We start from the raw sequence: 14,220 nt of genomic DNA on the forward strand, positions 1-14,220 counted from the left end.
CGAATGAAAGGATTTAGGTCTTTACTTGCACCAACTTTTCAAACAAAGCACAAAAAGAGACCATTCGACCCATCTTGCCTGTGCCAACTCTTTGAAAGAGCTATCCAATTAGTCCTATAGCCCTGCAATTTTTTCTTTTCAAGTATTTATCCAATTCTCCTTTTGAAAGTTACTATTGAATCTGCTTCCACCACTCTTTCAGGCAGTGCATTGCAGATCACAACAAGTCACTTCAATTTAAATACTACACCAGCAATTTTACTACAGCCAAATCTCAGAATTGTAAAAATGTGGAAAATAAAATCTGACTGAAATAAGGTCTCATATCCTGACCAATGTTCCCCCTAATTTCTTTTTGGCCCGCGCGGCCCTCCAATGGGCTGCATCACAGGTCCTTCAAAAAGCTGTAGTACAACTTGTGCAGTGAGGTAGATCACTTGGCAAAGACCAAGTTATTTCCGAATGCAATACAAGGAACAGCAACGTTCCCACTAAGCCACGTGATTGTCTGGAGGTCCCACGCAGCCCGGGACTGGCTTTCCAAATGGGAGATTTTGTGCTTGCGCTAAATTTTGAATGGGCAGCGCAGCCCGTTAGAGGGACCGCGCAGCCCCAAAAAAAAAAAATTGGGGGGGGAACATTGAGGGACAGTATCTTGTTTGTCCGGTTACATACAAGTCACCTTGGTAAACAGATTACAATAAGTTCTCAGCCAAGCCCAGTCCCAAAAAGAGAGAGTTTAATACTCCTTTTTATGAAAGTTTTAGGAAGTAATTAGATATTGTCCAGGTCACACATGGCCTTTGCTGTAATACCATCACCTGCTTTGGTAACATTTCATTAAACAGAGACAACCAGCAAGTATCTGGGATGACGTACACAGCTACACGTACAGAATCATAACATTTTAGTACAGCTTCAAAGATTAAGCTGTCTCTTTTACGTAACACCAATGACGTATATCTTTTATGTATCAGCTCGGACAGTGTGCCTATGAAAAGAGCAAATCTAATGTCAACGATAGCAAAATACTGCGGATGCTGGAAATCCGAAATAACAGAAAACGCTGGAAAAACTCAGCAGGCCAGGCAACATCCGTGGAGAGAGAAACAGAGTCAACGTTTCGGGTCAAAACCCTTCTACAGAACTGAGAAAAAAAGGCAGGAAATGAAACGGATTAAAAGGCAGTTTGGGGGCTGGGAAATGGGGGAGGGGATGAAAGAAGAGACATTAAGAGATATTCAAGGTGAGACGAGATAGCAATAGGACAGGTAAAGAAACAAACAATGGCTCTAGATGAAGTGTGAAATGTGCTGGCAGCGTGAAAGACAGCTGCCATGTGGGAGAGAAAAAAGGAAAAGGCACAAACCAAAAGTGTGGATAAAAAATATAAAAATATAATAGGGGCCGAGGTTATGATCTGAAATTGTTCAACTCGATATTGAGTCCGGAAGGCTGTAAAGCACCTAATCGGAAGATGAGGTGCTGTTCCTCGAGTTTACGCTGAGCTTCCATGGAACAATGGAAGAGGCCAAGGACGGTGAGGTCCGAGTGGGAATAGGGCGGTGAATTGAAGTGACAGGCGACCGGAAGCTCGGGGTCACCCTTACGGACTGAACGGAGGTGTTCCGCAAAGCGGTCACCCAATCTGCGTTTGGTCTCCCCAATGTAGAGGAGACCACATCGTGAGCAGCGAATACAGTATACTAGATTGCAAGAAGTACAAGTAAATCGCTGTTTCACCTGGAAGGGGTGTTTGGGGCCCTGGACAGTGGGAAGGGGGGAGGTATAGGGGCAGGTGTTACTTTCCTGTGCAAGCACAGGAGATGCAACAGGCGAAGGGGAAGGGGTGCTGGGGGTGATAGAGGAGTGGAGTGGGGTGTCTCGGAGGGAGCGGCGGTCCCTATGGAATGCTAAAAGGGGAGGGGAGGGGAAGATGCATTTGGTGGTGGGATCACTTTGGAGGTGGCGGAAATGGCAGAGGATGATCCGTTGAATGTGGAGGCTGGTGGGGTGAAAGGTGAGGACAAGAGAAACCCTATCGTGGTTCCGGGAGGGAGGGGCAGGGGTGAGGGCAGAAGTGCGGGAGATAGAATGAACACGGTCGAGGGCCGTGTCAACCACGGTAGAGGGGAATCCTCGGTTGAGGAAAAAGGAAGACATGTCGGAAGCACTGGTGTGGAAGGTGGTATCGTCGGAGCAGATGCAGCGGAGACGGAGAAACTGGGAGAATGGAATAGAGTCCTTACAGGAGGCGGGGTGGGAGGAAGTGTAGTTCAGGTAGCTGTGGGAGTCAGTGGGCTTGTAGTGAATTTTGGTCAATAACCTATCCCCAGAGATGGAGACAGAGAAGTTGAGGAAGGGAAGGGAAGAGTCAGAGATGGGCCATGTGAAGGTGAGGGAAGGGTGGAAATTGGAGGCAAAGTGAATGAAATTGTCTAGTTCAGGGAGAGAGCAGGAAACAGCACCGATACAGTCATCAATGTACCGGAAAGAGAGGTGAGGGAGGGGACCCGAGTAGGACTGGAACAAAGAGTGTTCCACATATCCCACGAAAAGGCAGGCATAGCTAGGACCCATGCGGGTACCCATAGCAACACCTTTAATTTGGAGGAAATGAGTGGAGTCAAAGGAGAAGTTGTTCAATGTGAGAACAAGTTCAGCCAGGCGGAGGAGGGTGGTGGTGGATGGGGACTGGTTGGGCCTCTGTTCAAGGAAGAAGCGGAGCGCCCTCAGGCTATCCTGGTGGGGGATGGAGGTGTAGAGGGATTGTACGTCCATGGTGAAAAGGAGGCGGTTGGGGCCAGGGAACGGGAAACTGTTAAAGTGGCGGAGGGCGTCAGAAGAGTCACGGATGTAGGTGGGAAGAGACTGGACAAGGGGAGAAAAGATAGAGTCGAGATAGGAAGAGATAAGTTCCGTGGGGCAAGAACAGACTGAAACGATGGGTCTACCAGGGCAGTCTTGTTTGTGGATCTTGGGAAGGAGGTAGAAATCTAATATGTCAAGTTCCTCAAATCACATTCAAGGCAAAATTACTGAGGGCCTATTAAGCAAAATCACAGAATATAGTTTGCTATAGGACTTGGGGTTTCAGATAAGTCTGATACATGGCAGGGCATTGCAGATGCGTCGATAAAAAAAAAAAATTATTGTAAGTAGGAGCTTGTATTGTTCACACCAATAGCATACTGTAGGGTTTTTAGTAGTTTAATGAAAAGAAATTCAAGTCAGCAATCTTTCACATTTATATGATGATCCCTGGCAGCCATGCTGGATTTCCAGCTTGTTCTTCAAAAAGGTCACTATCTAAATTTAAAACTGTAAAATGTAATTGGAACAAAGCGAAATCTCAATGCTAACTGGCAAAAGCCAACCATTTTGTCTGCCAACTTTGCAAGTCTAAAGTACACGAAGTGTAAACAATGCAAGGCACCTGTTGAGTGCGTCATCACGGCTGTGACTTGAAACAATACACCACTGATAATACAATGAAGAGAGCTACTGTTTGGTGCGTCTTTGTGCTTCTAATTTAAGAAAATCAAACCCACCTGCTGTTTCCACCAGAGAACTAAGTTCAGTCTTCACAGTAGGAAGGCTCACATCAGCTTCAGGGTCTTGGGTTGGTGTAACAGATCGAGGTTGACCTGCATCCTCCTCAGCAGCTTCCAGGTGGGGCAAAAACACAGTGTGAACATCTTGGATGTGAGCCTTAAGATCATCGTAAGTTTCTGCTCGGTAATCGCATCCATCGCACTGCAGGGCCTCCATTACTTTGAATGTCTTTCAATTCAAGGGATCTGGAATAAACAAACAATCAAATTAGCAACTCGGTTATAGATTGAAACCAGTGCAAAAGTACAAGAATGTACTGTTGGTCAGAATAAACAAATTCGCATTTATTTATATAGCATCTTGAACGTAGAGCTTCACAGATGCATAATCAATAAAAAACAGATCACGGTGGTCCAGTGGGCTTATTTAGCACATCATGGGCTAAAAATTCGGTGGTGCCCCAAATTGTGACCGGCGTTACAGCGGGGGGTGCGACCAAATATCGCGATCGGGGCGGTAGCGGGGCGCTGCGCACACCAATGACGTAATCGGTGGCGGCGCAGCGCTACAGGCTAATGCCGCCATTAGCGCCCCGCTAAATTTCGTGGGAGGCGTGGCCAGTGGCGCTAAAACCACTAAGTGCCCTCTTTGGGTGCTAACTAGTGGCGCAGCCCACCGAATTTCTAGGCCCATCTCTTACAACAGTGACGACACTTCAAAAGTACTTCATTGGCTGTAAGGCACTTTGGAACGTCCCGAGGTCGTGAAAGGCGCTATAGAAATGCAAGTCTTTCTTTTTACAACTTCTGCATATGTCACAAAACACAAACACAAGCTATGTTGATGTGGATCAGTTCCATTCCACCAGTGATGGATATATGCCTGGTTCCTTTAATTACACATTTAGTTTTAGCTTCCCTGCTTAAACCCATCCAAGTTTCAATTCAAAAAGTGACTACTTTTTAAAAAAATTTTTAAGGCCTTTATCTTTCACACAATTGTTTTTAAAAGTACAACATGAGACTGCTCATTTGAAGAGCCAATGTTTGAATTTCCATGTTACCAACAACTTGCATTTATATAGCACCTATAACGTAGTAAAACGCCCCAAGGCGCTTCACAGGAGCGTTATCAAACAAAATTTGACACCGAGCCACATAAGGACAGGCGAGGTAGGTTTTAAGGAGTGTCTTAAAAGAAGAGAGAGGTAGAGGCGGCAAGGTTTAGGGAGGGAATTCCAGAGCTTAGAGTCCAGGCAGCTGAAGGCACGGCCGCCAATGCTGGGACAAAGGAAATAGGGGATGAGTCGATCACCTCAAATTGCTCCCACCATTTGTGACCACCTCCACTTCATTCTAGTGTTTGGAAGGTCACAAATGTATAATTTACTGATTTCGCCCCCCCCACCCCCACAGTTCAAATGGATACAGTAATGGAAATTTCACACACACACTTTACTACATTCATAGCCCTTCATAATTTTGAACACCTCTATCAAATCTCCTCTTCACCTTCTTTGCTCTAAGTACAACCCCAGCTATATCAAATAAACATTTCTCGTGCCATCTACGACTCAATTTCAGAGCAGCAATTCTGATCAACAGAAGGCTCCAGCAGTACAAGAAATGGAGTGTACCCACAAATGGTCATCAGTCAGCACTCTGCTTTACCCATGCCTACAATGTACTATTTAATAATACAGACCAAGTGTTTTTGTTTCAATTTATTTGTAATAATATTAAAATCAGTATGTCCTTCCATCATTCCATTGAAAAGTCCTTTGGCTGTGATGGTTCCCAATAGGGTTTTCCATTCTGAGGGACACCATGAGGTGATGTGACATGTGTAGTTGCAGCCTCTGGCCATTGGGTGGCAATGCAAGCACTTGTCTACATTGAAGATAAACTCATCAGCCATCTTGGTTTTCCCAATTTCCAGGTCAGTATTCAAGTTTTAACCATATTGCAGTATCTTTGACTTTTATGCTGCCCCCTTACAGATTGACTTTGATCAGTCATCCCACCTGGCCTCTCTGCCCCCTCACCTGGATGTGAGTGTCAAAGCTCTCTCCCTCCCCCGATGCACGTGCCACCTACTGTCACTATCTCGCACATGCCACATACTGTCATTATCTCGCACATACCACCTACTGTCACTATCTCGCACGTGCCACCTACTGTCACTATCTCGCACGTGCCACATACCGTCACTATTGTGCACGTGCCACATACCGTCACTATTGTGCACGTGCCACATACCGTCACTATTGTGCACGTGCCACATACCGTCACTATTGTGCACGTGCCACATACCGTCACTATTGTGCACGTGCCACCTACTGTCACTATCTCGCACATGCCACCTGTCACTATTGTGCACGTGCCACCTACTGTCACTATTGTGCACGTGCCACCTACTGTCACTATTGTGCACGTGCCACCTACTGTCACTATTGTGCACGTGCCACCTACTGTCACTATCGTGCACGTGCCACATACTGTCACTATCGTGCACGTGCCACATACTGTCACTATCGTGCACGTGCCACATACTGTCACTATCGTGCATGTGCCACATACTGTCACTATCTCACACGTGCCATATCCCGCCACTCTCTCGTTTCTTCTCACACTTGCTTCATCCACTCTTACCGGTGTTACCCTCAGCCCTCTGCACCTCCCATGAGCATGCTCAATGCCACAGGTAATTTACTAGTTTCCTAAAATATTCCTAATTCCATTCATAATTTTTTTTTCTTAAATTGATTCTCGGAATGTGGGCATCGCTGGCAAGGCCGGCATTTATTGCCCGTCCTTTGTTTTTGATAGAACTGTGTCTCTTGTTAGGTCACTTCAGAGGGCAGTTAAGTGTCAACCATGTTGGTGTGGGTCTGGAGTCACAAATAGACCCAGTCCAGGCAAGGACGGCAGGTTTCCTTCCCTAAAAGGACATTAGTGAACCAGTTGGGTTTTTACAACAATCCAACAGCTTCATCGTGACTTTTATGGACACCAGTTTTTTTATTTGCAGATTTAAGCTGAATTCAAGTTCTCAGACTGCCCTGGTGGGATTTGATCTCACGTTCTCTGGATTATTAGTCCAAAGCCTCTGGATTATTAGTGCAGTAACATAATCGCTACACTACCGTAACACCCATACCATGAACTTGCAAAGGAACATCTTGTTCCCAAAGTTACGATACACAACGTGAAATAACAGTTAGAACCCTTTTCTTGTTCCAGTGATCAAAATAGATAAGATATAAATTATAAAGGCTTTGCTTGTTTTTTTTTTGACATGTATGTACTTCCTGCCCATCGCGTGTCACGTGACACACAATGTCCAAATCTGTCACACGGGGCGGAGAAGTATAAACAGAGACAGAGACAATCACATGAGTATGAACTTACCCAGCATTTACTGATGAATTAGATTTTGCAGCCTTACGCAGTTGCACTTTAGCAGCACAATATTACATCGGGGTCGGGTTTCCGCAAAAACACTTACGCTCATGTTTCCCGCGATCTGTTACGCTGATTCAGGTCCCGCCCACAGAACTGGCTACGCCCCCAGGTCGAGATTCCGCTGATTGCCCTGGTTCGAGGAGGCTCTTCAAATTGCACTTCGTTTCTTCGGGGCACAGGCACGAGGAGGCACTTTTAAAAAGTTTCTTCATACCAAAAAATATTTCATTTACTATGAAACTGGCTAGTGTACACCGATTAAACGATTAGATGGTTCGGTACATATTTTTTTAAAGAGTCATTTTCAATGATTTCAAATCAGGTTTCTCACAGGTGGAGGACTGGGCACCCTTATTAAAAATGCTTATTTTTTGGTGATTAACCCATTTTCAGCTGCGTCAATGAAACTGCACCCGGTTACCCCTCTTCAACACATCCCGGAATACTTTTTAATGACAAGAAGAAGAAAAAAAGCAACGATTACGTTCTATGACGCTGCCCATTGCGCTGGTTCAGGGAAGATTTTATGTTTGCGATTATGCAAATCAATTTTAGAGGAAACTTGAACTGTAACCTAACCATCACAATTTCAAGCCCATTTTCCCGATTGCCCCCAGAGCGGAAACCCTACCCCAGTGTGTTTTATGTCAGAGCCTCCTCGGATGGATCCTGAGCAGTGCCACGGGCGGTTGGCATACATCAGATTATGAGACGCGTCTGGTCACAAATACAAACTTCAGTCACACTTTTTAACAAATAAAAGTAATTTAAAAGAAAAGAATGCTACATAATTTCCAACGTAGGAAGTCCTCGTCCTCCCCCCCGCCACCCCGCAACAGAAAATACTTCGAATTGTCTTCGAGCCTCATAAATATACATGTCAAAAAAAGAAAGCCAGCCTGACCTCTAATTGACCTGAGTATTTGCCAAGAACAATTAGCCTCTAATTGAGGCAGGAAGGCACAGTAATTACACCTTGTAGACTAAAGGGACACAACTTGTGTTACACACAGCTGCACTGCAGCAGAATAATACTGATGAGTAATATGGTGCGGCGTTCCTGCCATATAAAATGACAACAACAACAACTTGCATAGGACGCCAAGGTTGCAAACTGTCTGGTTCAGCCTCAGACGGTGGCTAGGGAACAGTTTGTGGCGGGGACCGAAAACAATGGGCTAGATTTTCGTGGAGCCGTCAGGCGGGGTTTCAGGCGTGTGGTGGGTGGGGGGGGAATCCCGAATTTGGGGGTCCCGACACCATCCCGCCCAAAACCCCGCCCCACGTAAGTTTCAGGGGCGGCGGGTACCCGCCCCACACTGGGACCCGCCGAAACCAGGCGGGAAGGGATTCATGCCAATTAACTGCCTGTTAACAGGCAGTTTTTAGCCTAATCCCTATTTTGAGGGGTTTCGTGTGGGTTTCCCGACAGCTCCAAACCACGCCAGGTTAGAGCAGGCGGGCCGTCGGGTTGAAGGAGTTGGAGGGGTCGCAATGTCGATGCTCAGGTGAGTGATGGGTGCATGAGTGCAAAGGTAAGTGTGTTTGGTGTGTCTAAAGTGTGTAAACAACTTTTACTTACCTGTACTTACCTTCACAGCCTTTCTTCCTGTAGCCGTCGGGAGCGCATCACTCAGCCGGAACTGAAAGCTGAATGGCTGCGATCTGTGAAAAGTGACAGCCTGCAGCTTTGAGTGCCGGTAAGAGTTCTAACTGAGTCTGGAGAATGACTCATGGTAGAACTCAGACTGTCAGTGTTTGACAGCTTCAAACAGCTGTGAAACACTGATGTTTCATCTGTCAAAAACTCTTGACAGATGAAATTTCAGTCTGTGACGTCACCTGTTGCCGGGTGGCCCTTAATTGGCCTGCTGAGCCCGCTGGGCGGGCTCAACAAGGTCAATCAAGGGAAAATCGCGCGGATTGGCCGGACGTCGAAGTAGGCGGGTCAAAAACCCGAAAGGGGAAGTCCCGCCTTCTTCCCGACAGGTTCGGGAAAATCTACCCCAATGGCTTTGGTCTTCCCACTGTTTAATTGGAAGAAATTTCTACTCATCCAGTACTGGATGTTGTGCAAGCCGTGCGACAAATCAGAGGCGGTGGAGGGGGGGGGGGGGGTCGAGAGAGGTGGTGGCGAGGTAGAGCTGGGTGTCATCAGCGTACACGTGGAACCCGACATTGTGACACTGAGCGTATCCTCCGACCTACCCAGTGCCATAGGAGAGCTGCTAGTTTAGTTTGAACTGCTTTGATAAGAGTTTAACAGAGGTGAGGGCAGTAATGATGCATCGTGTTTTTGCAGAATCAATAGAATGATAATTTCAGAATTTAGCAACCAAACCAAGCACCATGGCCTAGAAATTGAGTTGGGCCCGCGCCAGGGCTTTAGCGCCGGAAATTTTGCGCCGGCGCTAAGTCCCGCTGCGCGCGCCAAAAATTCAGTAGCGCCGCGCCCAGACGGCTGCGGGCGCTACTGGAGGGTGTCAGCGCCTCCCAATGGGCGCTGACTGCAGGATTGCAGCGCTAATCCCCCGCTGCGGCACCCGATGCGGTGCGGCAGGCTGGGGTACTGCAGGCCTCCTCCTTCTGTTAAGGAGGAGCTGCCTGCAGCCGCCCGCTGGCCGTTGGATTCGGGGAAAAAATGAGCCCGGCACCTCGGAGAAGTGCCGGGCTCTCGGCCCACACACATCTGTGCCGCGGGGGGGTGGAGGAGGAGTCCGGGGAGGGAGGTGCGGGCAGGCGGCCGCCGGGAAAGCGGCCGGCCGCCGCGCCACCTTAATGCGCCGGCGCTAGGACCATGAAGGCACTTCTGAAAAATCGTTGGTTGCGGCTGCCACGGGCGAGGCGGCCGCAACTGAATTTCGGCGTTCGGGCGCGTTACCATGGCAACCGGGACGCTGCGCACACCGATGACGTCATCGGTGCCGGCGCAGCGCAACCGGTGTAACGCCGATGGTAGGGCCCTAGTCAATTTCAGAAGCGGCTATAATTGCGGCGCTAGGCCCTCTAACGCCTCTAAATGGGCGCTGACCCCACTCAATTTCTAGGCCCATAGGTTTTAGCAGCGATACAACCACTTTAAGCAAAAGCAAAAAAAACCCACAATGGTCTCTTAGTGTTTTCCGTGGCTCAGTGGGTAGCACTCTCGCCTCTGAGGCAGGAGGTTGTGGGTTTAAGTCCCATTCCAGAGATTTGAGCCCCATAATCCAGGCTGACACTTCAGTGCAGTACTGAGGGATGAGAAGTTAAACCGAGGCCCCGTCTGCCCTCTCAGGTGGGCGTAAAAGATCCCACTGCACTATTTCAAAGATGTTCTCGGTATCCTGGCCAATATTTTTCCTTCAACCAACATCACTAAAAAAAATTATCTGGTCATTTATCTCTCTGATGTTTGTGGGAGCTTGCTGTGCACAAAATGGCTATTTTGGCAAACTTTAGTACCAGATGGCATCCAAATACAAGGCTGACAAACGAACACAGCGGGGGAAAGAGGACTACTCTTCTACACATCTTCAAAAGATCATGTAGCTAAAAGACACTTGAAACTTTGAGATAGGTTGGAGCAACATATTACCACACACTTTTTGTCAGTTGTACAGATCTTGCTCAAGAGGCAACAGCAATATCTGGAGGAAAATCAACGTTCCAACGTGTACAGATTTAGTTCGCCGCAGTGTTAAACCTATTTCAGATTATACCAAAATTCTTTGAGCAAGCTTTTGGCCAACTGTCCTAATATTTTCCTTATCCGGTGTCAAATTTTGTCTGATAAATCGCTCCTGTGAAGCACCTTGGGATGTTTTACTAGGTTAAAGGCGCTATATAAATGCAAGTTGTTGTATATGAACAATTTGATGAAATCTTCCAGCAGTAGTTTTCACTCAGCTTTCTTTGCACAACCCCCCCCTCCCCGAATGATCAATTAAAACTGAAATTAATAGAAATTGATGATTTTAGCCAAATCGACAATTGGATATGGGGAAGCTAGGCCTGGATCATGGCGTGAATTCTGCTGTTGATAAATACTGGCTGAAACCTTCACATTAATAATCAAGAAGCTTGAAAGTCAGGTAATAAACCAGAGAAATCGAAAAAAAACTGGTTGGTGTCCAAGTTCATTTGAGAAATTTCCAGGGTGCCCATTTCAAAATCAGAATAGGTAGCAACATTACTTTGTGTGAGCTACACGGTCATTGGCAGCTCTGAAATACCACTGAAGTTTTCAGTCATACGATCTACTGACCAATCAGCTGGGGCAAGTTAAAGTCATCAGTAACTCCCGTAAACTATCTCTTCCCCGCACCCCACCACTCTCCAAAAAACCTGAAAAATGACAATAACCCTGCTAGCCTATATTGTAAAGCTTCCAATGGTTAGCATTCTTAATTCTGTGGATAGAAAATTTGATATGTTCTTATCTTCCTATACCTAAAATAGCCTAAGAATTAGGAGCAGTAGTAGGCCATATAGCCCCTCGAGCCTGCTCCGCCATTCAACAAGATTATAGCTGTTCTTCAACCTCAACTCCACTTTTCTGCCCGATCCCCATATCCTTTGATTCCCTTAGAGTCCAAACACTTATCAAACTCAGCCTTAAATATACTCAATGAGTCAGCTTCAACAGCCCTCTGGGGTAGAGAATTTCAAAGATTCACAACCGCTTGTGTTATATCCGTGTATCTTAATGTTGTGTCCTTCAATAATCAGACAACAGACTGCAGGGAACGATCAACAGGTGTTTACTGAATGAGGGTTCAAACTGCAACTGACTGTACAGATCACTACTCAGGGTTTATATACAGGTGTGGTCACTGCCGGTACTACAGGATACAGGAGCTGTAAAAAGTAGTTCTCCCCCTTAAAGGTACATACATTACAGCTTGTGTGAAGAAATTTCTCCTCATCTCACTCCTCTGGCCGACCCCTTATCCTGAGACTATGCCCCCTGGTTCTAGACTCTCCAGCCAGGGGAAACAGCCTCTCAGCATCTACCGTGTCAAGTCTCAGAATCTTAAGGTTTTTCAATGAGATCACCTCTCATTCTTCTAAACTCCAGAGAGTATAGGGCCACACTTCATTTAAAGTGGGTTTTTTCCCATTCCTTGAATGCATATTTCTCTCCAGAAATGACTATACATTTGATCGGTTTTGTTTTTCCAGACAGTCTTTACAGGAAACTCTCGATTTACCAGCACCTAAATAACCGGAAATCTCTGTTAACCGGCAAAATGCAGGAGTAGGTTCAGGTAAGTTTTACTTCATATTAGTGGCCGTTCCTGGATCTGTGGCCGTGTAACCGGGGTTCCTGCACCTGTTGCTATGCAACAGGGACGCCTGGATCTGTGGCCGGGGTTCCTGCACCTGTTGCTATGCAACGGGGACGCCTGGATCTGTGCCCGTGTATGGGGCTCTCATACCTTTTACTATACCTCTCTGTAATCCGGACTTTTTGATAAACCGGCACCACGTCGGTCCCGGATAAAAAAAAAGTTTCCTGTATTTGTGTAGAATATTTCAGGTTTCAAATGTCTCAGTACTATGCAATACACACCAGCACTCATGCATGAGACATCTATACTAGGCCCCAATATGGATACGTTGACCTATAGCCATGGTTCAGTTGGTAACACTCTCGCCCCCGAGTCAGATGGTTGTGGGTTCAAGTCCCATCCCAGAGACTTGAGCACAATAATCTAGGCTGACCCTGCAGTACGGAGAGAGTGCTGCGCGGTCAGAGGTGCCAGCTTTCAGATGAGACATTAAACCAAGGCCCCATCTGCTCTCTCAGGTGGACGTAAAAGATCCAATGGCACTATTTCGAAGAACAGCAGGGGAGTTCTCCCTGGTGTCCTGGTCAATATTTATCTCTTAATCAACATCACTAAAACAGATTATCTGGTCATGATCACATTGCTGTTTGTGGGATCTTGCGGTGTGCAAATTGGCTGCCACATTTCCTACATTACAACAGTGACTACACTTCAAAAATATTTAATTAACTGGAAAGCGCTTTGGGACGACCTGAGGTCATGAAAGGTGCCATATAAAAGCAAGTATTTATTTTCTTTTTACAAGGCATTACAGAGAAACGTATGAAAGTGTAACTGTTTTTCCACTCATTCGCAAGGTTCTAAGCTATGGCATTAACCTACTATTCCGGGGCATTATCAGCAGTTAAGCGATGAACCAATATTCTTCTCTGAAAAGCATTAATCTCCAATAGCCTTGGCTAATGAGCGAGATAGTATTTCATGGATCAACTCTCCATTAATCTACTTTTGCATTACAATCCAACACCAAAGAAACAGGTTTTTACAGTCCTTCTAAAACAAATATGGAGATAGCTTCTCCCCCAACAATTGTTAAAACGGTTATAAATTAGCAAACATTTAGAATGAAGACATTAAGTGGGTTTTGACACCGTCTCTTCACCTCTGGATCTTGGGTTTAGATACACTACGCTCTGCCCAAGGCACAGGGGTCTATGCAATGAGCTTGTAGAGCCTTCCACAGGTAGTGAACATCCAAATCCATCAAACTCCCACAAGGCAGTCTCACACGGAGAGACCACAAGGTTGTCCGATGTGGAAAATGGAAACATCAAGCTGATAGGAGTGAGAGATGGTCTAGAGTAGTAAATATGATGCAGTGGAGGTTTGGGGAAGAGGAGGGGGTTCGGGCAGGGCAGACAGAGGATTTTGTTTCTGAATTTGGAGCCAAAGACATATTAGGGGAAAAACCTGACCTGGGAATGTTTGTTAAAGACATTGGAGTCCTCCCAAAAAAATGGAAACCACTTCAATTTCCTTAGCGCAGGTGCCTCAAGTAGAAATTTCATTCCAGCAAAGTTATAAATTAAATACCTACACGTTAATCACCCGTTCACTGGGTCCTCACTTTTCGGTACAAGTCCCGCTCAGCCACACACCCCTCTCAAAAAAATAAGCCTTGCTTTTCAAAAGAAAGCAGCGTGATGTCCTAAAAATCAACATGCTTAAACCTTCAAATAACTGCAGTTGAACAGTTGTGTTCAAGCTGCTGATGGACCATACACAATTATAATAATACTAGATTTTTAAAAAAGCGATTGATATAGGTGCATATTTTTCCTTTAAATCATCGCGAGGGTGTTGGGGAGCGATTGGGTAGACTAGAAAGAGAGAAAGTTCTTCCTTTAGTCCAGTATATTTCTTTCAGGAGA

The 14,220-nt window shown here is 46.1% G+C and overlaps 1 protein-coding gene across 8 annotated transcripts in view; it reads right to left on the minus strand.

Moving 5' to 3' along the window:
• The window catches only part of znf462 (zinc finger protein 462), a 109,493-nt gene that overhangs the window by 64,616 nt on the left and 30,657 nt on the right, over nucleotides 1-14,220 (minus strand). For all 8 annotated transcript variants that reach the window (XM_085991954.1, XM_085991943.1, XM_085991933.1 and 5 more), the window contains one exon: nucleotides 3,552-3,800. In XM_085991954.1, the coding sequence (XP_085848080.1) occupies nucleotides 3,552-3,771 (220 nt within the window). In that variant the 5' untranslated portion in view covers nucleotides 3,772-3,800. The remainder of the gene's footprint in view (nucleotides 1-3,551; nucleotides 3,801-14,220) is intronic.

This window comes from Somniosus microcephalus, chromosome 1 (genome assembly GCF_052327205.1).
Source record: "Somniosus microcephalus isolate GS21.2 chromosome 1, FLI_Smic_1.0, whole genome shotgun sequence".
In the NCBI taxonomy this organism is placed as follows: Eukaryota; Metazoa; Chordata; class Chondrichthyes; order Squaliformes; family Somniosidae; genus Somniosus; species Somniosus microcephalus.